At 46.5% G+C, this 25,530-nt stretch overlaps 1 protein-coding gene across 1 annotated transcript in view; it reads left to right on the top strand.

The window, feature by feature from the left end:
• The window catches only part of LOC137427864 (uncharacterized), a 182,361-nt gene extending 159,285 nt beyond the window's left edge, over nucleotides 1-23,076 (top strand). The window contains exons 6-7 of the mRNA XM_078777257.1: nucleotides 13,635-13,775; nucleotides 13,905-23,076. Coding sequence (XP_078633383.1) covers nucleotides 13,635-13,775; nucleotides 13,905-15,385 — 1,622 coding nt within the window. The 3' untranslated portion in view covers nucleotides 15,386-23,076. The remainder of the gene's footprint in view (nucleotides 1-13,634; nucleotides 13,776-13,904) is intronic.
• The last annotated feature ends 2,454 nt before the right edge of the window (nucleotides 23,077-25,530 follow it).

Here is a 25,530-nt window from a genome sequence, read left to right as displayed (position 1 = left end):
TTTCCCTTTTTACGTCCTTCTGAGCTGCCCTTAGATCCAGCATTTCTTCTGATTAGCTCGTTCAGTTCTTTTTGCCCATCTGCAAGTCCTTTTACTCCCTGTTTGGGTTAATTTACCTCTTGTTTATTCCCATTTATCTCCTCAATCATTCCAGCCTCACCTGCCCTCATCTCATTACGTTCACATTCTTCCTCACCTCACCTAACCTCATGCATGTCACCCCTTATGCCAGCCAGCCTGGCTCTCCTCCATTTTCATCGTCATCTGTGCCATAAGATGACGAATCAACAACATCAAATGGTCGCTGCCAGACTGCAATGACAAGGTGACCCACTATTCCGTGCCATTGGTGCTGCCTTGTCCAGGGGCTGGTGGATCCAAAACCTTGATCTTTTCTACCCCCGCTAATTCACCCCAGATACACTTTTATGAAATTCCAACTTCTTTCCTGGAAGTCCTTGCAGGGTCCATATGTTTTATACCTCTCCCATCTCCCCCCAAGCTCTCTCCCTCACACACTTCTCTCGATGTCCCTGCTCTTAAATGTTGTGTTTGTGTCCTTCCCTCTCTGTCCCCATCTTGTCTACCGCTCCCCTTATTTTGTGTTTTATGTGTCAGTTTGACTTTTCATGTGATTAATGTTAGCTCTTTCGCAAGCCTCGATGTTGTATACAAAAAAACAAACAAAAAAACCCCTCAAAACCGTCTATACTCCTTCCCACATGTCCATTTAGGTCTCCTCCTACCACAACAACTTCCTCATCTTGAGAGAGGAGGATTGGGTCCTCGGTCGCAATCAGCACCATCACTGCTGCCCTTCCTGGTCCTTCTCCCACAATGTTACATTCATGTACAGCTTCCTGGGCCATTAGCTCCTCCATGTCCTCCTCAAGTCAGCCCACTTGATCCTGCTCACCTTGACTTGACAAAGCTGGACAATTTTTTAAAGTCCAAGTTCATCCTACACCCCTTACAATTTTTGGTGTGCCGCTTATAGCGCCCCATATTAGAATCTCACTACTGACATCAATTGTTCCGGACGCAGGGGTCTCCCTCTTTTAACAAGAGAAAAATGACCACAGTGTGGTCATCAGCTGCGACGTGTAGAATCATGAGGATATCCGTTGCAATATGCGCGAACAAATTCAACCAGTCATAAAATTATACGCATGCACTCGCGTCTTTTTGTCTTTCAGTTCTGGTCTTGTCCTTTGTTTTGCGACGCAACATGCTTCATCAACTGATTACACCTAATTTGTGTCAAGTTCTGTGAAACGAGATTTATATGAAAACATTCATGTTGTCTTTGTTGCTAAATTTATTCTGGTTTCTTCAAACAAATCGCGATTTTAGTCCGCGATGTTCTTACCTCATACCAACGCACGTCCGAGTGTCTGCGCATTGCGCATGCAACAACAACAGTCATTTTAAGGCCATTTTCCCTGCAAGAGCGGGGGTTAGCCTTGCGGGCCCCATGACAATCTTCTCCATTTTGCCCTATTTTCTGCATCTCCCCTTGTAAATCCCCTTGCCCGCATTTCTTCTTCCACCATCTTTAGCCAAGTCTTTCTCGGTCTTCCCCGTCCTCTACCTCCTTCTGCATTCATTTCCATCACTCTTCTCAACCAGTCACTTTCATCCTTCCTCAACACATGACCAAACCATCTCAACCTGTTTCTGTTCACAGCATCCATCACAGACTCTATTCCCACCATCTTTCGCAATTGATCATTTGCCTTCCTCTCTCTCAACGATACTCCGCACATCCACCAAACCATTCGCTTTTCCACCCTTTCCAGTCTTCGTTGCTGCTCTTCGTTCATTACCTATGTCTCGCTCCCAGAAATCTTAACACTTCTCACATGCAGCACACACCTTTCCAGGGATTATCCTGGAGGATTTTAGCAATGGTAGAAAATCTCCCTGCGTACAAAACAATGAGATTTTTTTCCAAACACGATGGGATTATACAAAATTAAATTAAAATTGAAATTAAATTAAAAGGGAAACCCATGCATATACGTAACATGAATTGGCTGGTGTATACAGGCACGTGAAAAAGTAAGTACACCCCATGTAAAGTTTTGACTTTTTCAACATATTTCAACATACAGCTATTCTTCATTTCTTCAACATACAAAGATCTTCATTTCAACAATATTGATAGATAAAGGTGATATAATAAAACAAATATCATGAAATATTTACATTTTGTAGTCCATTGTATAATTTAAATAAACATAAATGCAAATTGCGCATGTGGAAAAAGTAAGTACACCCCTACATTTATCACTACTTCAAATACCTAAAATTAGAATCAGGTGCACCAGCTCAGGTGCAATTGATTAGAACATCGTTGGAGAAGATCTTGGAGGAACCTGTCTTATTTAAATGTCAGACATTTAGTTTGGGTTGCTCTTTGTTGTTGAAGTGTGTAGCATCACCATGCCTAGATTAAAAGAGCTCTCTGAGGCCTTCACAAAGAAGGTTATAGATGCCTACGAGTCTGGGAAGGGATTTCAAAAGATCTCCAAACAATTTGAAATCAATCATTCGACTGTCCGGAAGATCATCTCCAAGTGGCGAAGATTCCAAACAACTGCCAACTTATTCAGGCCAGGCCGCCCCAGCAAGTTCAGCCCGAGAGCAGACCGCAAGATGCTGAAATAAGTCTCTAAGAACCCCAGAATGTCATCACGGGACCTACAGGTAGCTCTTTCCACTGTTGATGTCAAAGTGCACGAGTCTACCATTAGAAAACGGCTGCACAAATTTTATCTGCATGGGAGGTGTGCCAGGAGGAAATCTTTGCTGTCCAGAAAGAACATCAGGGCAAGACTCAAGTTTGCCAATGAACACCTCGGCAAAGACCAGTACTTCTGGAACAATGTTCTCTGGACAGATGAGTCAAAGGTAGAGCTATTTGGCCACACTACCAGAAGACATGTTTGGTGAAAATCAAAGACAGCATTTGACCACAAGAACCTGATACCAACTGTAAAGCATGGTGGTGGAAATATTATGGTTTGGGGCAGCTTTGCTGCATCAGGGCCTGGGCAGTTCACCATCATAGAATCCACGATGAATTCTTCATTGTAGCAGAGGGTGCTTGAGGATAATGTGAGGCCATCTGTCAGAAAGTTGAAGCTCAACCGAAGGTGGACCTTGCAACATGACAATGACCCTAAACATACCAGTAAATCCACCAAGGAATGGCTGAAAAGAAAGAAATGGAGGGTTCTGGAATGGCCAAGTCAAAGCCCGGATCTAAATCCCATCGAGATGTTGTGGGGGGATTTGAAACGAGCTGTGCATGCAAGAAACCCCTCAAACATCGCACAGCTGAAAGAATTCTGCATGGAGGAGTGGGCAAAAATTTCTCCCAGTCGATGTCAGAGACTGGAAGACAGTTATAAGAAACGCCGACTTGAGGTTGTTTCTGCCAAAGGCAGCAATACCACCTATTAGAGCCAAGGGGTGTACTTACTTTTTCCACATGCGAAATTTGTATTTATGTTTATTTAAATTATACAATGGACTACAACATGTAAATGTTTCATGATATTTGTTATATTATATCACCTTTATCTTTCAATATTGTTGAAATGAAGATCAAATTGCTGTATGTTGAAATATATTGAAAAAGTCAAAACTTTACATGGGGTGTACTTACTTTTTCACATGACTGTATATATGAAACAGCAACACATTGACTTTTAGAGTGTATCAGTGTTTTGTTTTTAACACTAAACACTAACAGTAAGCACGTTTTCTTTACAAAATAGTAAATATTCATTTTTTGTTTTCTGAACAGTAATTACTTTTGACATAAAAGATTTTCTCTGATTATGCGTGAAAATTGAAACCATTTAACTGATAATCCAAAGGAAAAAAAAGTTTTAAGTTTTTACCTGATACTTGGGCCACGGGAATCTTCCTCTGATAGATGTTGTTGGATGGCTTTAAATATGCCACTCCCCGTTGCCGAAGTGATATGCAGATCCGTCAAAAATAGAGTGAAGGGTGTCATAGTTTTTGGATCCAAAACTCTGGCTGTTACACACAGCTTGTGATGTTCAGCAATGTCTGTACTCTCGTCCGTCATAATTGTAATGGCAGATGACTTGTGGAGCTTCTCGCTGACAGATTTGTCAATTGTTGTGGAAATGGCATCCAGAAAACCACAGGCTGATTTATAACTCGCATATGTCACATGTTTGTTCACTTTTAAATTCTCCAGATTTGTGGTATTAAGCTCTGACAACAAGGTCAGCAAGCTGTTATACTTAGACAGGGGAATTGCTTCCTTCGACATCCAATACACCACTTTCAGACACGTCAAAATACTTTCCTCTTCTTTTGATTTGGCCCCCTCAACCGTGAGTTGAAGATTTGTTCTCGTCAGTGGTGCTGCAATCGCTCGTTGGTGATCAGATGACGATATATGTCGGGTTATTGTAGTCGTTTTGAAATTATTTGTACCTTCACTTAGACTGTTGACCAACTTCTCTGATCTGCACAGTGAACAATACATTTTGTTCTGATCGGCATCATATTTCAGCCAGTCTCCGAATTTAAGGACCCAGCTATCTTCAAACGTTATTAACGTTTTGCCGGAAGTAGATGTCCACTGTGGTGGCCCTGGCCACTGTCCCGCTTTCGCCCTGCACATAGTCACTAGCTGGATCATCCTGGTTGTCCTCGGTGTTAGAACTACTGCTGGTACCTATGAAGAATCGTTTTATGCTTTGCCCATCAGGCTGTGGTTGCGGAGGTCTCTTTTTCGGCGGCATTTTCGTAAAAAGCGTAATCCAGAAACTACTGCACACAGCGAACACATGGTTGCCGAAAAGCCGTCGTTTAATGCCGCAAAATATTGTCATGGCTGCCGTAAAGCGTGAAAGTGAAATTAAAATGGCTACGGTCTGTTTACAGTTGAGAATAGCTTCGTCTTTGACAACTTCCAGACCTGACAAAAGCAGTAGTAAGGACAGAATTTCAGCCTGTTTCGCCTGAAAACTATACCGCGACAACTGACACGCTCCATGCGATTTTTTGTTTGTTTGTTTTTATCGCTCTGGCCAAAATTGTGTGCGATATTTTCCAACTTTATGCGACAATATCGCGGAATCGCAGCCAAAGTCAATCCCAGCCTTTCCCTTCTGCTTCAACAACACTCCCCTCCTCGTCAGCCCGCCACTCGGTTCCCAAAACTTCTTCCATGCACATCTCACTCCAGCAATCGTTGCCGAGTCTGATCCACTTTCTCCATTCAGCATGTCTCTGAGGTAGCAAAATGTTTTCACACCTTCCAGCTTCATGCCGTCTTCAAGATCCAACTCAACATTTCCTCCATCTGCAGCTCCCTCTGTGCACACCTTACCATTGAATGTAGCTGCCACACTGGTTCATGACCCTCGCAGACCACGACAATTTTGTTGAACCCAATCGGTGCACATTGTACATTGAATGGAGTTCACTCCGACACCCTTCCTGCACACAGCACACGGCCACTTCCCAGTTCTTTCCATGTCACCGCATGCTTTACCACCTGCCATCACCTTCGTTTTTCCGATATTCACCTTCAGACCTTTTGTCTCCATACATTCCTTCCACTTGTTCATCTTCTCCTTCAATCCATCCATACTTTCCTCAATAAACACCAGATCATCTGCAAACAACAACTCCCACGGTGAACCCTCCTTTACGTTCGGAGCCAGCACCTCCATCACAGCTACAAAGGGTAGTGGACTTACTACCGACCCCTGATGCACTCCCACCATCACCTCAAACTCACCCCTGTTCCCGTCCTTTGTCCTTACAGCTGTGCGTGCTCTTCCGTACATTGCCATCACTACTCTGATCAACCATTCCTCCACTCCTAACTTCCTCAATGCCCATGACACTAATTCGCGTGGAACCCTATCAAATGCTTTCTCCAGGTCAACAAACCCAAGAAACAATTTCTTCCTCTTCTCCATGTACTTCTCCTGCAACTGCCTCACAATAAAAAGCACGTCTGTCGTTCCTCTTCCTGGCATAAATCCAAACTGCATTTCTTCGATCTTCACTTTCTTCGTTTTGACAAGGAAATTCGGAGATTGCCAAACTCGTTCCCAATACTTGCCCCTTCTGCTAGTGACCTGAGGGAGGGAGAAGTTTTTGTCTTTACCTGGAGGTGATCAAATCAATTCCCCTTTAGAAATGAGGGTGAGGGCAATTTGTGTTGATGGCGTGTGCCATGCGTAGGTCGGATACGCACATGAGCGGGCACGTCATACGTCACAGCGAGTGTGAGTGGCGTCCGAAAAGTGTGGACAACGTCGTGTGAGTGGGCAACTTTTTGGGAGAACTGGGGACGAGCCGAACGTGGCCGCGATGGGAGCGGCCGAGGTCACGCGACCGATCCTGTGTCTTAATTGTGGAAGAAGAAATGCGGGCAAGGGGGTTAACAAGGAGAGATGCAGAAAATAGGGCAAAATGGAGAAGATTGTCATGGGGACCGCAAGGCTAACCCCTGCTCTAGCAGGGAAAATGGCCTTAAAATGCATGTTGTGTGTGTGTGTGTTGTGTTCACTTTCTTCCTTTTCCTCCTCTCCAACACCCTTTCCTCCTCTCCAACACCCTTTCCAATACCTTCATTCCATGCTCCAATAACTTTATCGCTCAATACGAGCCACAGTCCAGAGGGCCACCTTTCCCCTTGTGTAGAGGGACGAGGGTACTCAGTTCCCAATCCACTGGAATGTGGCCTTCTTTCACCACCGGAATACAGATCTCTGTCGTTCTCTTCACACCCCAACTTCCTGTTGCCTTCAACATGTCTCCCACAACTCCCGTCGGCCCTCCTGCTTTTCTACTCTTCATTGCTTTTATCGCTTTTTTTTTTTTTTGTATACAAGATCGAGGCTCGTGAAAGAGCGAACATGAATCACAAAGAAAGACAAACCGACACATAAAACATATAACATCGGGAGCGGTAGATAAGATGGGGAGAGAGAGGGAAGGACACAAACACAACATTTGAGAGCAGGGACCGAGAGACATGGAGACATCGAGAGATCTGTGGGAGGGAGAGGACTTTGGGGGGGGGAGGCATGGGAAGGGGCGGGTGGGAGAGGTATAAAACATATGGACACTGCCAGGACTTCCAGGAAAGAAGTTGGAATTTCAAACAAGGTGGATCTGGGGTGAATTAGTGGGGGTAGAAAAGATCAAGGTTTTCGATGGGGGAAGATAAGAGATGGTTGTGAACAGCTGTTTTAAAGACTTGGAGGGAGGAGTGGGATTGAAGGGAGTGCGGGAGTTTGTTCCAGAGGCGGGAGAAAAGAGGAATGAAAGAGTGAAGGTGAGCAGAGAGCCGAGATTTCGGCAGTTTAACCATCAGAGTGTTGCTGGCAGATCTTGTGTGACCTGTAGGAATATTTGGGGGACAGAGCACAGAGAGAGCTGGGGGAGCAAGGCCGGAGAGGAGTCGGTAGAAGACAGAAAGACCACCTACCTGCCTGCGGTGAGTGAGTGAAAGGCCCTCAGAGATAGCTTCATCGCGAGAGATTCCAATGATTCTGAAAGCTTTGGTTTCAACAGCGTGGAGGTGAGCTAGGTGTGAGGCAGGAGCGCCGGCCCATAGGGGAGAACAGTATTCCATTGAGCTGCGGATGAAAGCCTTGTATGTGGTGAGGAGCTCAGGTGTGCCGAGGAAGTACTTCGCATGACGGAGGATGCCCAGTCAGCGACTGGCTTTGGAGGCCAGCTTGGAAATGTGGTTTTCCCAAGAAAGATCATGGCAGATAGTGAGACCCAAAAGCTTGAGCGACAGAACTTCTTGGAGAGGATTGTTGAGAAAGTAGATGGGAGGGTTGTCCAGTCGATCTTTTCGGAGAGACATCGTAAGAGTGTGAGATTTGTCAGGATTGAAAGACATGTTCCACTTGTTTGACCAGTCTGTGATTTTGTCCAGGTCTTCAGAGAGTGAGGAGGCTGCAGACTGCCGATCTGAGGGAAGAGGAATGGAGCGGCAGAGAGTGGAGTCATCAGCAAACAGATAGAGAGGATTTTCCAGAGAGTCGGAGAGATCATTGATAAAGACCAGAAAAAGCACAGGGCCCAGCACACTGCCTTGGGGAACTCCAGCCTGAACAGGAAGGGGAGATGAGAGAAATCCATTCAGGGCCACACGTTGACTACGACCAGAGAGGAAGTCCGCAAGCCATGCATGGAGATTTCCATGGATACCATAGGAGGAGAGTTTGGTGAGCAGAGCTGGGTGCCAGACCGTATCGAAGGCACGTGATATGTCAAGGGAGACAGCTCTGATTTCCTGTTTGGCATTGAGGACCTCCATCCATTGTTGAGACAGCAGAAGCAGCATGTCCAGAGTAGAGTGACCTGGTCTGAAACCAAATTGATGATCAGAGATCAAGCCATTGGAGAAGAGGAAAGATTTCATATCCGAAGCAATGATGGATTCCATGACTTTGCTGATAATTGGGAGCAGGCTGATTGGTCTGTAGTTGCGAGGATCTGTTTTTGCACCTTTTTGTGAAAAGCGGGAATGTTTGCTGATTTCCAGGATGCTGGCAGATGACCTTGAGCAAAAGATCGGGTGAAAAGAACAGAGAGAGGGTGAGATAGAGCGGCAGAGCAGGATTTTAGGACCCGTGGGCTGATGCCGTCTGGTCCAGTTGCAGAATCAGAGTCGAGGTTGGACAAAAACTCCTCCACCTTGTCAGGAGAGAAGGACACAGAGTCCAGGAGCAGTTGGGTTCGACTGGGAAAGGTGGGAACAGAGAGAGATGGGTTTGGGACAAAAGATTTTGAGGCAAACACAGAGTTGAGGCATTCGGCTTTGTCACGTGCGATGTCAACTGTGTGGCCATTTGAGGTAAAGGAGGGGATGGAGGGGGAACAAACACCAGAAATGGATTTGACCAGACGCCACCTGGATTTGGAGGAAGGAGACAGGTTTGAGAGTTCATTCTTGAGTGAGGAGAGATAGTGCTTCCTGGCACTCCTGAGGGTAGACACACACTTGTTCCGAGCTTGGTGGAAGGAACTGAGATTGCCTTCAGTTGGATTAGCCTTCCAAGAGGCAAAGGCAAGTTGTTTCAGGGCAACTGCCTCACCACAAGATTCAGTGTACCATGGACGGGAGGAAGGGTAAGACAACTGAAGACGAGATGGGATAAATCTGTGCATGAGAGAGAGCAGTTTGCTTTGGAAGAATTCCCAGGAAGAATTGATGTCAGAGGCAGTGGAGATGGGAGACCAATCCAGACGATTGATGGTTGCTTGAAGACCGTCCCAGTCGGCCTGAGTGAAATGCCAGACTCGTCGATGCTGAGGAGGCTCTCTGAGAATGGCCAGAGAGCTGTCCACTTTGACAAGCACATGATCAGAAGAAACGATTGGAGCAGAAGAAGAGCAGCAGACATTAGCAGGGAAGTTTGTCATAACCAAGTCTAGAAGAGAAGATACTCCATTGGCTGAGATCCGGGTCGGGAAATTGACAGATTGTGTCAATCCCAGTGAGTCACAGACGTCCTTTGCTGAGGTGCCATGACTGGTGAGAGAGGATCCCACACCCAACCAGGTGGCATGATGACAGTTGAAGTCACCACATATGAGGAAGAGAGAGTTGGGATGAGTGGATAGAAGTTGGTCCATGTTGTCAGACAGTGAAATGTAAATGGAGTCATCACTGTTTGGGGGACGGTACAGAACACATATGAACAAAAGGTGGGAGCGGAGAGGAAGCCGGAGCCAGAGGTACTCCTGGGGGTGAGGAGGAGAGAGGGCAGTGCAAGGAGAGTGAGGAAGAGAGTTTCTGATAAAGATAGCCACCCCACCACCAGGACGAGGCTCAGGTCTATTATACCGGAGGAGGGAGGAACCAGGAAGAGATATAAAGGAATCAGAGACATCTTGAAGGAGGAAAGTCTCTGTTAAGCAGATCAAGTCTGGATTGTCAGAAGCAACCTGTATGGAGAGATCAGTCAGGTTTGAGCGAAGGCCCCGGATGTTTGAGGTCCATACCGTTAATGAAGAGAGAGGGGGAGCATCGGGTACAGGACAGGGGAGGGGAGGAGTAGGGTAAGCTGAAGGATGAGAGGGGGAGGTAGGGAGAGCAGTTGATAGTGTGGCAGAGATTACAGAAGAGTTACAAGAAAGGGAAGGATGAGGAGGATGAAAGGTTTGATGGTGAAGGGATGAGGCACAGTGAGGGGTTGTTTGAGGGGGGGCAGAGGAAAGTAGAAGGTTGGGGGGGGGGGTGGAGGTATGAGATAGAAGGGAGACGAAGTGGGGAGGAGGCAGCTTTGAGGAGGAGGGAGAATTGGAGAGGAATGGTATGGGGGGAGATTTGAATGGGAGGGGTTGGGGGGGAGTTTTGAAGGGGAGGAGTGAGGGGGGAGTTTAGGAGTGGAGGGGCAAGGGGGAGTTTAGGAGGGGAGGGGCAAGGGGGGGATTTGGAGGGGAGGGGCAAGGGGGGAGTTTAGGAGGGGAAGGGCAAGGGGGGAGTTCAGGAGTGGAGGGGCAAGGGGGGGATTTGGAGGGGAGGGGCAAGGGGGAGTTTAGGAGGGGAAGGTTTAGGGGGGAGTTTAGGAGTGGAGGGGCAAGGGGGGAGTTTAGGAGTGGAGGGGCAAGGGGGGAGTTTAGGAGTGTAGGTGCAAGGGGGGGGATTTGGAGGGGAGGGGCAAGAGGGGAGTTTAGAAAGTGGATGATTAATGAAAGACGAACATTGATAACAAATTGGGTTTGTTGTGATTTTCAAGTTAGCAATCCGATTCAGAACGATGGAGGAGGGGTGGAATGAATGTGAATTTAGACCATGTAGTGAGGGAGACGTATAAGAGATTGAATTTCTTTTTTTTGACATGGAATGAGTTGGAGAGGAAATTGAGAAAAGCCTTTTAAATAGGAAGAAAAACAGCGTGTTGTAATATACCACTGAATAAAACACCGAAGGGGGAAGTTTAAACATATTTAAATAATATTTAAACAGAACCGTGAACAATCTTATGCACAAAATACCAACGGGGGGAGGGCCGAGAGGGGACCACCACGAGTCACGTGAACAGGGCAAAAGGTGGATGGCAAGGAGATAATGGGGGCGGGGCGAACAGCTCACCTGGACAGAAAGTACAGGATGAGACAAACAGCACACGTGGAGAAAGGAAAATAAATGTTTTTGGTTATTTTTTTTTGTTTTGTTTTTTTTGGGGGGGGTGGGGGGGTAGGGATTTAAACCGTTAGACAAAGAGTATTATGTTTGGGGTAGAAGGGAAAAAACTAAGAGCCGAGCAAAACGATGTAGGGGACTTAAGTTAACAAACACCGACGGGGGTACAAGGCCGCACACACGGAGCAGAACACGATTAATTAATTACGAGTTACAGGAAATTCAAACCAAAACTAACTATAAACAAACAATAATGCATGGACGATAAAATATCGAGTTGAAATTTGACAAACACACAAATGAAAAAATAACCGCTCTGGATGCCTGGAGAGAACCAGGCCTCAAGGTCAGAAGCTTCAACAACTAGGCCGCGTGGCATGAAATACTCGACTATTTTTTACAGGTATGAAAGATTAACACCGATGAATCTCCCGAGGGACACTCAAAAGGTACACACACGTAAGATAAATACAGTTTCGACAAAAATACAATTGTGACAATTACTTAACTTCAAGCGTGCGTGTGAAGATCGTGGAACAGCTTCGAAAAACCGTGACCGCCCCGACAAGATCTTGCGAGCAAAACCAACTTCCTCAACTTCCTTCTCAGTTATTTTCTCTGCCGGTCCTAAAACTGGGTTACTCTCGATGTTGCCATCCCATTCATTCTCTGCATTCAACAGCATTTCCATATATCTCTTCCATCTTCCTTTAATTCCATCTGGGTCCACAACAATTTGTCCCACTTCATCCTTCAAGCAACTCACCCCCATCACATCACACCTCTCTTTCGCTATCTGCTTTGCAATCCTGAATACCTCTCTGACCCTCTTCCGAATCCAAGCGTTCTCCGAACATTTCCCTTGATGCCTCCTGCGCCTTTGCTGCCTCTTTCTTTGCAGCCTTCTTGGCTGCCTTATAACTTTCAGGCTCTGCCCCCATACCCTTCACCTTCTGCCACTCCTTGAACTTCTTCCTCTCTTCGTCAATCCTCTTTCCAACTTCATCTTCCCACCACCATGTTTCTGAGTGCCTCGGTGGTCCTTTTGTCCATACACATACCTCACCAACGGCTCCAAACGGACTATATTTCATTGACATCCAACCACTTTCAAGCTCAACCACATCATCCTCTGCCATACTCGGCCTCTCTTTTAATGCCTCCCTCACTGTCGCCTCTTTCAACCTCCACACCTTCATTCTCGGTTGGTTGAAACCAAAGCTTTCAGAATCATTGGAATCTCCTGCGATGAAGCTAACTCCGAGGGCCCTTCACTCACTCACTGCAGGCAGGTTGGTGGTCATTCCGTTTTCTACCGACTCCTCTCCGGCCTTGCTACCCCAGCTCTCTCTGTGCTCTGTCCCCCAAATATTCCCACAGGTCGCACAAGATCTGCCAGCAACACTCTTTTGGTTAAACTGCCAAAATCTAGGCTCTCTGCTCACCTTCACTCCTCTTTTCTCCCGCCTCTGGAACAAACTCCCCCACTCCCTTCAATCCCACGCCTCCCTCCAGGTCTTTAAAACAGCTGTTCACCACCATCTCTTATCTTCCCCCATCCAAAACCTTGATCTTTTCTACCCCCGCTAATTCACCCCAGATACACTTTTATGAAATTCCAACTTCTTTCCTGGAAGTCCTTGCAGGGTCCATATGTTTTATACCTCTCCCATCTCACCCCAAGCCCTCTCCCTCCCACACTTCTCTCGATGTCCCTGCTCTCAAATGTTGTGTTTGTGTCCTTCCCCCTCTGTCCCCATCTTGTCTACCGCTCCCCTTATTTTGTGTTTTATGTGTCGGTTTGACTTTTCGTGTGATTAATGTTGGTTCTTTCGCGAGCCTCGATCTTGTATACAAAAAAAAATAAAAATAAAATCTTCCCTCAAAACCGTCTATACTCCTTCCCACATGTCCATTTAGGTCTCCTCCTACCACAACAACTTCCTCATCTTTCACGTTTTCCATCAGCTTCTCCATTGCACACCAGAACTTGTCCTTTTCTTCATCACTCTGACCGACCTGCGGAGCATATCCCGAGATGATGTTCACCAAGAGCTTTCCAATCGTCAACCTTTCATTCACTCTCATCACACTCACCACACTGTTGACAAATTCCTCAGAAATCAGGACACTAACACCATGCACGCCTTCCGGGCGCCCTTGCCACACAAACTTGTATTTCTGTGTAATACTTGAACACAAATCGCCTTCTTCTTATTTCCAATAATCTCCAGTTTAGCAGTACTTGGACATGTTAAATAGGGTGGTGTGTAAGGGTGATGCAGAAGACTGCTTCAATTGGACTTAACATCCGGAATTTTTATTTCACAATCTTTAACTTCATTATTATGTTTAAATTGAAGTATACATTCCATGGCGTAACATGTTCGATGAACTCCCGAGATGGTTCTCAAACTCCTTTCCCTGCAAAATACTGACACTGATTTATACACAGGTGATGTCTATCCTGTAAATGTGGAAGGCAAACAACATGACAACGATTCATCTGTCACAGAAGATTCAAAATGTGCTTCTGCAAAGGAAGGTTCAGATGATATTGACATGACAAACCGAAGTGCTTCCTGTTTTGCAACTGGTGAGTGGAAACATAAAAAAAGAACATCAAGCCTTTTGTATGGAGAAAATATAAAAATTTTCAAAAAAGTGTTAAATATTTTGCATTTTGATTTTGACAAAAAAGAAAACGTGTTTTTTGTTTCTGTAGAACAATCAAGAAGTAATATGGGACAAATAAGGTCCATTGGCAGCTTGACAGTGAGGAAGAAGCCTTTTTTGAAGAAACAATCACGAGTTCAAGTCTCGCTTCCTGTAAAATACAAATACTTGTCTGGGCCTCGCAACACCAAGATTAATATGAAATTAAACAAACACAGAAAGGTTCAAGAAAAGCGAATATGTTATCGGTGTAATGTGTGCAGAAAGGATTTTGCTTCAACGAGTAAAATCAAAATACACATGAGGATCCACACTGGAAAACGTCCTCACAAATACTCGATATGTGATAAAGGTTTCTCTCAAAACAGCAGTTTGAAAAAACATATGATGGTCCATACAGCAGAGCGACCTTACAAATGTTCGATATGTGATAAAGGTTTCTCTCAAAACAGCGATTTGAAAAAACATATGATGGTCCATACAGGAGAGCGACCTTATAAATGTTCGATATGTGATAAAGTTTTCTCTCAAAACAGCGATTTGAAAAGACATATGAGGATCCATACAGGAGAGCAACCTTACAAATGCTCAATATGTGACAAAGGTTTCTCTCGAAAAGGCCATTTGAAATTACATATGATTGCCCACACAGGAGAGCGACCTTACAAGTGCTCGATATGTGATAAAGGTTTCTCTCAAAAAGGCCATTTGAAATTGCATATGAGGGTCCACACAGGAGAGCGACCACACAAATGCTCGATATGTGATAAAGGTTTCTCTCAAAACAGCAGTTTGAAAAAACATATGATGGTCCATACAGCAGAGCGACCTTACAAATGTTCGATATGTGATAAAGGTTTCTCTCAAAACAGCGATTTGAAAAAACATATAATGGTCCATACAGGAGAGCGACCTTACAAATGTTCGATATGTGATAAAGTTTTCTCTCAAAACAGCGATTTGAAAAGACATATGAGGATCCATACAGGAGAGCAACCTTACAAATGCTCAATATGTGACAAAGGTTTCTCTCGAAAAGGCCATTTGAAATTACATATGATTGTCCACACAGGAGAGCGACCTTACAAATGCTCGATATGTGATAAAGGTTTCTCTCAAAACGGCGATTTGAAATTACATATGAGGGTCCATACAGGAGAGCGACCTTACAAATGCTCGTTATGTGATGAAGGTTTCTCTCTAAACAGCAATTTGAAAAGACATGTGAGGATCCATACAGGAGAGCGACCCCACAAATGCTTGATATGTGATAAAGGTTTCTCTCAAAACAGCGATTTGAAATTACATATGAGGGTCCATACAGGAGAGCGACCTTACAAATGCTCGATATGTGATAAAGGTTTCTCTCAAAAATGCCCTTTGAAATTACATATGAGGATCCATACAGGAGAGCGACCTTACAAATGTTCGATATGTGATAAAGGTTTCTCTCGAAATAGCAATTTGAAAAGTCACATCAAGATCCACACAGCAGGGGTGAAATCTGAAATACCAAGATCTGAAAAATGACTTCGAGGATTTCAAGATTGAAGAAACCTGAAATTGTACCAGTGATAGTCGGAGCAACAGGAAATCCGGATGTTCAAGAAAACCCCAACTGAGCACTTAAAAAGCATTCTGGGGAATATCACGATAAACATGCTGCAGGTGGAGGCTGTCAAAGGTTCAGTGAGGATTCTAAAACGAGCCCTTGGAACAAAGCATTCTGGGGAATATCACGACAAACATGCAACAGGTGGAGGCTGTCAAAGGTTCAGTGAGGATTCTAAAACGAGCCCTTGGAACAAAGCATTCTGGGGAATATCACGACAAACATGCAACAGGTGGAGGCTGTCAAAGGTTCAGTGAGGATAGTAGATGATAAATGTTGTTTCTGGGACACCACCAAATCTCCATTCACTTACATGTTAATTTCCCATCTTCCCTCACTTTTCTTCATTTCCCCTTAACACCTCTATTCCTGCCCCGCTTGGTCTTATGGGCCTTTTACTCTTACTATCAATGATCATTGTTGTTTCGTAGACAACTGAAACAATGATCCTACAAATATTTGTTTATGTGTGGGAAATAATTTAATTCTCCTCCAACTTCCATCACCATCTAATACATTAACAAAGTATATATTTGAGTTTGGTTCTTTATCAAGATATTTTAACTGAGCTGAGATAAAATGATAAACCTCCCTCAATGTTCTTGTCTGAGCGCCTCCAGTGCCACACACCATTTTTAAATTAAAGTATATATTTTCCTGACAACCATCAAAGTTTTCCGTCCACTCAAAAATATTTCCATCTTTTTTACCCAACTCACCAGTATTTAAATTAATTCTCTATTTGTTTTGTGAACTTTTTTACCAGTTGCCTTTTCAATAAGTCTTATTTGATATTTTTCACATTCATTATGTTTTCCATTTATATACCAAGGTTGATTACACCTCCACTCTTTAGTCTGGTTGATACTTGGTTCTATCATCTATCTATAATTCCAGTAATCTCTGTGTGTATGTGTGTGTGTCTGTGTGTTTGTCTGTGACCGCTGTTTCTCGACAACCACGGGTCCGATATACTTGAAACTTGCCAGGTATATTGCTGGGGACCCGAGGATGTGCCTTTTCAAGGTTTGAAATTAATCGGACAAGTGGTTCCCAAGGTATGGTCACCGTACTCGCAAGCCGTTCGCTTTGGCTTTGCGAATGGACCAAACCATTTCATGTAAATAGAGGGGGGGGGGGGGTTCTACCGTACTCGCAAGCCGTTCGCTTTGGCTTTGCGAATGGACCAAACCATTTCATGTAAATAGAGGGGGGGGGGTTCTGTGGTCGTTACTGCCACGTGGTTTCAACGTTTTTTTTTGTTGTTATTGTTTGCACGCATGTTTTTTTGCACCCACGTACGGGCACGCCCTAGTTTATATAATAGTAAAAAAAGGCGGCGGTAGCCCGTTAAAATCCCGAACCCCCTTTTTAACTTATCACTTATATATATATATTTTAACACTTAAAACCATAAGGGAGACTATCAATTCCATTTTCTAAAATAAACCTTATCATCAAAAGCCCCCAATGCTTTCTTATTTATCTCTTCTGTATATAATTGATGTTTATAACTTCTTATTCCATTAATCTTTCTAAACTCTTCTTTCTTTGTTGTTAAACAGTTATAATAATCCTTAAAGTTTATTGTTTCTTTAATAACATTTTTCTTTACACCTTTTAACTTCTTATCAGTCTTTTCAATGTTATTCACAATGTATTTATAAGCATAAGCCTTGGACCTCAATCCCACAAATTCACTCATAACATTTCCTCATTCACTCATAACATCCTTGAACTTTCCAATCACCTTTTTATTATTAGAAGAGAACAACTCACTCTCTGGACTGTAATTACTTGTATCATAGATATTAATGTCCTTTTTCATGTCTGAATAAACATCATCAGTATTAATTTTCAAAATAAAACTATCTGTATCCATATAAAGTAGATTAACATCATTTTGATATTTCTTCCTCAAGTTATTATAAAAGTAATCGTACATTAATGACTTTGATAAATCAAGAATTGATGTTCCAATATAAATAGGTTTGTCCATTTCAATACTCTCTTTAACCAAATGGATCGCACAAAAGTTCTCAGTAAAGACCTCGGCTCTTATAAAACTCGGTCTATTAATTAATTTTGATGCTTGTTTCCAAGATGTTGATAGTCTGATATTTTGTCTTTTCCTCACATTCTCCATAGTCTTACCAAAGACCGCATTATTCATCAATTTATAAAAGTCTTTCTCAAAATCTGTTTTTGACTCTGTTCTTCTTTGTGTATTAAAATCAATGTACTCCTTTAGCCAATGACTTTCATTGAACTTTAGAACCCTATGGATCTTCTCTACTCTTAGACCTTTTGATAAATATTGTCGCAAATTTCTTTGGTGTAGAACATAATTTTTCTTGTTATATAATGTAGTAAGTCATTTTTCTGTTGATTCACCTATATCAAACGATCGTTGATAAATCACTCAACTATTCTTTCTTTGGACTTTCTTTCTCACAAGCAAATGGAAGATCTTTATGTTTGATATGAAGTTCTTCAGGATATTTTAAATTGACCTCAAAATAATAACCAACCTTTGAATCATCCAATTCTTTTTGTGTCGATACATACATCTTGTAAAACCTTTTTGTAGTCTTTTTCCTTTACCCATCTAAGTTTTCCATAAGGAAGAGCTTGAGACATTGCCCAGCTATACAAGTTGTTTGCGTCATAGTACATCAAGTAAGAACTCTCTTTCGTTGAATCATAATTTGGACGATATTTGTTATTTGCTTTTGCGTACCTGCTCGAGCAGACTTGTGAAATTCCACCTCTTTTTGCCTTTTCAATCATCAAAAGCATATCAACATCGGTTATCAAATCCAAAGCTTGTTTTGTCATTTTCAACATCGCGCTCCAAGCCAATCCAGGTGCTGTGTAGTAGTGAGCAGGATCCAATCCATATCCAGTGCGCCAAACAGATCTAAAGGCTTCAAATACATCGGCCAATAAAAGCACATCAGTTTTGAGATACAAATCGTGATACTCGCCAAGATTCTTGATGTTGTAGCGGCTACCGCTGGGTATACACAATCGCCTTGCACCTACCGAGGACGCGGAGCGATCACCATGCCGGGCTCGTCCAGGACGCCCGGGCATGCCCGCTCTCGACTTGCCATGCCTTGTCCGGGGCGCCCGGGCATGCCCGCTCTCGACTTGCCAGGCCTCGTCCAGGATGCCCGGGCACGCCCCCTCTCGCCTTTCCCGGGCAAACGTTCTGGGATAATGTGTATATATATTGCTGCCCGATAAACGGGCTTTTTAGAGTACCCGAGTTGATTTGACACAATAAAGAAACTCGGACGAATTCCAGCTTTTTGTCACATCCATTCTTCCGATTTACGTTGGAGCACAGCTCCTACATTGGTGACCCGACATGGACACAGCAGTTACCCTCAAACTGCCTACCTTCTGGGAGGCTCACGCGGCGGTTTGGTTCGCCCAGGCGGACTCCCTGTTCGCCCTGCGAGGCATCACGGCCGACGACACCCGCTTCCACCATGTGGTAGCAGCGCTCGGCTCCGCCACCGCGGCCTGCGCCCTAAGCCTCCTCGAGAGCCCGCCAGCCGCTGACAAATACGACGCGATTAAAAAGCTCCTCCTCGACGCTTTCGCCCTCTCATCGACGGAACGCGCACGGTGCCTGCTCGACCTGCCCGAGCTCGGCGACACGCGCCCGTCCGAGCGAATGGACTACATGCTTTCGCTGCTCGGCGAGCACTCTCTGGCATTCCTGTTCCGGGAGCTTTTCCTCCGTCAGCTACCCAGCCAGTTACGCCTCGCCCTGGCAAGCACGACGATCACGGATCCCCGCGCCCTCGCCAGGGAAGCCGACAAGATCTCCGCGGCAGGCCAACGCATTGGAGCAGCGACCTGGAGCCCACCGCCGTCCGAAGCAACGCCCATGGCGCCCGAGCACCCGGCACGGTCGACGACCGAACTGCCGACGCAACTGGCGGCCGCTACGCCGCGCCGACCACCTCCAGCACGACGACCGGGGCCTCCACCTAACCAGGCGTGGTGTTATTATCATGCCAGGTTCGGACAGAAGGCCCGGACATGCCAACCCCCGTGCACCTTCGGCAAGCCGGGAAACGGCCGGGCCGGCGTTCATTACCAGCCATGAGCGCCGGCCACACGGGCAACTTACTTTTCATCACGGACAAAGCGTCCGGACAGCGCTTCCTGTGTGACACCGGCGCCCAACTGAGCGTCATACCCACCTCCGATCAGGACAGGCAGTCCGCGGTTTGCGGCCCCTCCTTGGTTGCGGCCAACGGATCGGCCATCCACACCTTCGGCCCGCGCAACGTCACCCTCTGCTTCGGCGGCCAACGCTTTAATTGGACTTTTGTAACCGCAAGCGTGCCCATGGCTCTGCTAGGCGCCGACTTCCTCTGCGCACACGGACTGCTGGTGGACGTCCAACGGCGTCGCCTCATCAACGCCGAGACCTTCAGCTCCCTGGCATGCACATTGAGCAGCTCCGCTCCGACCGAGCTGGCATGCGCCCTCCCGGCGGCGAACGAGTTTGCTCGCCTGCTCACGGAGTTCCTGGCCCTCACGCGGCCGACGTTTTCGGCCGTCGCAGTACGACATGGTATCGAGCACCACATACCAACCACGGGCCCGCCGGTCTACGCCAGAGCCCGCCGCCTCGACCCAGCCAAGCTCGCCGTGGCCAAAGCCGAGTTCGACGCTTTGGAACACCTCGGCATCGTGCGGCGCTCCGATAGCGCGTGGGCTTCGCCACTACACATCGTCCCAAAACCAGGGGGCGGCTGGCGCCCATGTGGCGACTACCGCCGCCTTAACGATGCTACCACCCCCGACAGGTATCCGATCCCGCACATCCAAGACTTCTCCGCCCGTTTGGCAGGACGGGTCATTTTTTCAAAGATCGATTTAATACGGGGATACCACCAGGTACCTGTCAGGGCGGCCGACGTTCCAAAAACGGCCGTCATCATGCCGTTCGGCTTATTCGAATTCCTGCGAATGCCGTTTGGCCTCAAGAATGCGGCTCAGGCGTTCCAGCGCTTGATGGATGGCGTGCTGCGCGACCTGCCTTTCCTCTTCGTTTACCTGGACGACATCCTCGTCGCTAGCACGTCCCGGGCCGAGCACCTCCTCCACCTCCGAACACTGTTCGGGCGCCTCAGCGAGCACGGCCTCATCGTCAACCCAGCCAAATGCCACTCTGCCACGACGGCCGTTGATTTTTTGGGCCACCACATCACCAAGAACGGGGCCGTGCCGCTGCCAACCAAGGTCGAGGCCATCCCCACGTTTCCGCGTCCCCGCTCCATAAAGGCCCTGCAGGAATTCCTGGGAATGGTGAATTTCTATCACCGCTTCGTGCCCCGTGCTGCTCAACTCATGCGGCCCCTCTACGAAGCCCTCCGGGGCAAGCCGGCCAAGCACGACGTCGTCTGGGCCGCAGCAATGGACGCTGCCTTTAAAAGCTCAAAGCGGACCCCGCCGACGCAACACTGCTCGCTCACCCGGTGCTCAACGCTCCCATCGCCCTCACCACGGATGCCTCCGACTACGCGGTGGGCGCCGTACATGAGCAATGGGTGAACGGGGTTTGGCAGCCACTCGCCTTTTTCAGCCGGCAACTCCGGCCGAACGAGCTCAAATATAGCACGTTTGACCGTGAGCTCCTCGGTCTACACCTGGCCGTTCGCCATTTCGGCCACCTCCTGGAGGGCCGACCCTTCACGGCGTTCGTCGACCACAAGCCGTTGGTTTACGCAATGGCCAAGGTCACGGAGCCGTGGTCGGCCCGCCAACAGCGCCACCTCTCCGCCGTGTCGGAGTTTACCACGGACATCCGGCACGTCGCCGGCAAAGACAACGCCGTGGCCGACTGTCTTTCTCGGGCCAGCGCGAACGCGGTCCACCTCGGCGTGGACTTCGCGCTTATGGCGGCGGACCAAACCACCGACACCACGGCGCAAGCCCTCGGGGCGGCGGACACGGGCCTCCGCCTGGCCGACATCCCCTTCGCGGACACTGTCCTGCTCTGCGACGTCTCCCAAGGCCAGTCTCGCCCCATCGTGCCCGTTACCTGGCAACGCCGCATCTTCGCCTCCCTCCACGGCCTTTCCCACCTGGGCCGGAAAGCTTCCCAGAAGCTGGTGTCGGCACGATTCGTCTGGCACGGCCTTCGACGGGACGTCCGCGATTGGACCAGCACCTGCACAGCCTGCCAACAGGCCAAGGTCCACCGACACACCCAGGCCCCGCTGGCACCTTTCACCGTGCCCGAACGACGTTTCGACCACGTCAACGTGGACCTGGTGGGCCTCCTCCCCCCCATCACGGGGTTTCACACACCTGCTCACCATGGTGGACAGGACCACCAGGTGGCCGAAGGCCGTTCCCCTCGTCTCCACCACCACCGCCGACGTGGCGCAGGCTTTCATCACCACCTGGGTCGCCCGCTTCGGTGCACCGGCGGACATCTCGTCGGACCGCGAACCGCAGTTCACCTCCGAGCTGTGGGGCGCGGTCGCCCGCAACCTGGGGGTCAAGCTCCACCGTACTACGGCCTACCACCCCCAAGCCAACGGGTTGTGCGAGCAATGCCACCGCTCCATGAAGGCCGCGCTCATGGCCGGCCTTCAGGATGGCGGTTGGGCCGACCGGCTACCGTGGGTCCTTTTGGGCCTCCGCACGGCCCCCAAGGAGGACCTCCGGGCGTCCACCGCCGAGCTTGTCTACGGCCAGGCGCTACGCGTCCCGGGCGAATTCGTGCCCGACGCTACCAGTCCCTGGTCCGCAGCTCACCAGCGCTCGGACCTCCAGGAGACCGCCCGACGGTTTGCCGCCGTGCCAACGTCCCACCACGGTGACACCCAGTCCTACGTCCTCCCAGCGCTTCGCACAGCGGAGTATGTTTTTGTGCGTCATCACGCACATCGGGGGCCACTCCGGCCGCCGTACGACGGGCCCTTCCGGGTCCTGCGATGGGACGACAAGTCGTTCGTCATCGACATCGGCGGCAGGTCGGACCGGATTGCGGTGGACCACCTCAAGCCGGCGCACGTGGACATCGACCAACCGCCACGGTTGGCCCTTCCGCCGCGGCGAGGCCGCCCCCCGTCCACGGTGCCCCCCACTCGACCACCCACCACCACACCGGACCCCCCCCCCCCCCACCCCCCCCACGACCCGCCAGGGGTCGCTTCGGCCGGGTCATCAGGACCCCCCTGAAATTGACCCTGCTGGTGCAAGTCGATTCTGGGGGGACGTGTGTAGCGGCTACCGCTGGGTATACACAATCGCCTTGCACCTACCGAGGACGCGGAGCGATCACCATGCCGGGCTCGTCCAGGACGCCCGGGCATGCCTGCTCTCGACTTGCCAGGCCTCGTCCGGGACGCCCGGGCATGCCCGCTCTCGACTTGCCAGGCCTCGTCCGGGACGCCCGGGCATGCCCGCTCTCGACTTGCCAGGCCTCGTCCAGGACGCCCAGGCACGCCCCCTCTCGCCTTTCCCGGGCAAACGCTCCGGGATAATGTGTATATATATTGCTGCCCGATAAACAGGCTTTTCAGAGTACCCGAGTTGATTTGACACAATAAAGAAACTCGGACGAATTCCAGCTTTTTGTCGCGTCCATTCTTCCGATTTACGTTGGAGCACAGCTCCTACAATGTAATATTTTTCCCAAACATTTTGTGCGTGTACATTATCTTTATCAGATATATGACTGTTGTTTAATTTGTTGTAGAAATTTTATTTTAAAGGAAGTTGTGTTTCATTGAATCTCTCAAATGAGTCCATATAGTCATAGGGGTAAATTCCCTTTTGTGTTCGTAAATCTTTATCTGAAAAATACTCTGAAAGACATGGAAACTCTTTTAGATTTTGAATCAAGTTAGCCAATGGACTTGCCATGCATTTAAATGTATCAAGAAATCTGATATGAGTAATAGGAGATGTGTGAATTGTTTTTGTGAATGAAATGTATTTCTGATCCGTGTTAGGAATTGCTGAAATGTGTCCAGATGTCTTTGAAAGTTCATTAATAAATAGATGCGTATCATCATGAGTATTGTTATGAAGAAAGACAGGAATGAAAGAGGGGAGTTTATAATTAATATTACAACTTTGATGAGCCGAACCTCTATGTTTACCAGTGAGATGACAATGATCTCTAACCTTTAGACCTTCACCAATTTTTTCCTCACAAATATGGCAAACATTGTTTTTTCTAAATTCCCTTTTCTCTTCACTCGTCAAGGACATTGGTTTATTGGTTTCTCTCATTATCTTGGTTAATCGAACACAGTCTTTTTCTAGTCGTTTCACAAACTCCTCTAGGGTATTTGAGCCTCTATACTCCTCTAACTTGTTATATTTATCACCAACGGATGATTTGATATCTATCTATAATTCCAGTAATCTCTGTATGTCTGTATGTCTGTGACCGCTGTTTCTCGACAACCACGGGTCCGATATACTTTAAACTTGCCAGGTATATTGCTGGGGACCCGAGGATGTGCCTTTTCAAGGTTTCATATTTATCGGAGAAGTAGTTACCGAGCTATGTCCAAAAAACGATTCAACCAATCAGAGAGCAGCGAGCTATCACGTGTGCCGAACGTGGCGAACAGACTCTGCCTCGGACGGCACATTTGAGAGCGTATTCATTTATTTCGCGTTGGCAAACTATGTTGGCGTTATACTATGTTTTAAAACTAATTAAAACTACTTTGCGATTCTTTCGCTTTCCTGCGCGTTTGTGCACGCTATGGCGATTTCTTTACCAAACTCCGCAAGCCGTTCGCTTTGGACCAAACCATTTCATGTAAATAGAGGGGGGGGGGATTGTCACCGTACTCGCAAGCCGTTCGCTTTGGACCAAACCATTTCATGTAAATAGAGGGGGGGGGGATTGTCACCGTACTCGCAAGCCGTTCGCTTTGGACCAAACCATTTCATGTAAATAGAGGGGGGGGGATATAATTTTAGATATATATATATAGTACGGGCATGCCCTAGTAATAACAAAAACCACAAGGAATATGTTTTTGATATTTATTTGTGTATGATTCTTTTTTATCTGGAGAATCAGTATCTATTTTTTCTAGAATACTTTCAAAATCAGCATATATTACAAACGGATGTTTGATCGTTTTCTTTTCATCTTTGAATGTGATCTTTGAGCCTTCTTTCGGCATATTGATTACCGTTGATTTATGATCACCACAATAATTTGAATGTTTATCTAATCTTTCTTGTGAATTGAAGAAGTTAAGACAACGCAAACAAATATATATTTTATTTGTTCTTTTACAGACTTGTGGTTTTATTAATTTAGCAATATCTTTGATGTATGTATAATGTGAATTTTCCTCTGAATTAAAATATAGAAGATTAATATGAGTTTGTTTACAATTGTCAGAAAGCTTTAAAACCTGAACGTTGTTTGTTTCTGTTATACCATAAACATTAACTGATAAATTATTCATCTTTTCAAATTTAGGAATATCATTTAAAGCCATAGGAAACTTTAGATCTTTCGTATTTAATGTATTCTCATATTTTTTATAATGAGATACTCTTTCATCATGAAAATGTGGAGGATGTAAGTGTGCTAGAATAGACCAGAGAAAACATTTATTGTCTTTATTTTTGATATTGATAACTGCTTTTCTATTTTTGATAACACGAGGTAAATCAATGTAAGAAGAAGCTTTTAGAGGATCTGATTTAAGAATATGAATGCCTATGAAAATAATTTTTCCTATATTGAATCCACTTCCTACGATTGAATTATCCACATCTTGCTCTTGTTTAATAAGTTCATCATAGACTCCTGATGTTTTAAAATCTTGATATGAAGATATAAAGTGTGGCTCAGTTCTCATGTATGGTGTATCTATAACTCCTTCATCCTTTGTCATTTCTAATTTTACTCCCATATAAAATTTAAGTGGTTTCATTTCTTTTAGTGTTTTTTCAATCAACGTTTGAACAGCAGGTTTAACTATTTCTACAGCATCAACTCTAGACTCTGGTTCAGGAGGTTTGAAGTTAAAAACTCTTATTT

The sequence above is a fragment of the Myxine glutinosa genome, chromosome 5, assembly GCF_964187855.1.
Source record: "Myxine glutinosa chromosome 5, kmMyxGlut1.1, whole genome shotgun sequence".
Classification (NCBI taxonomy): Eukaryota; Metazoa; Chordata; class Myxini; order Myxiniformes; family Myxinidae; genus Myxine; species Myxine glutinosa.
Note: the sequence above shows the minus strand (reverse complement) of the source record. Positions and strands in the feature narration are given on the sequence as shown.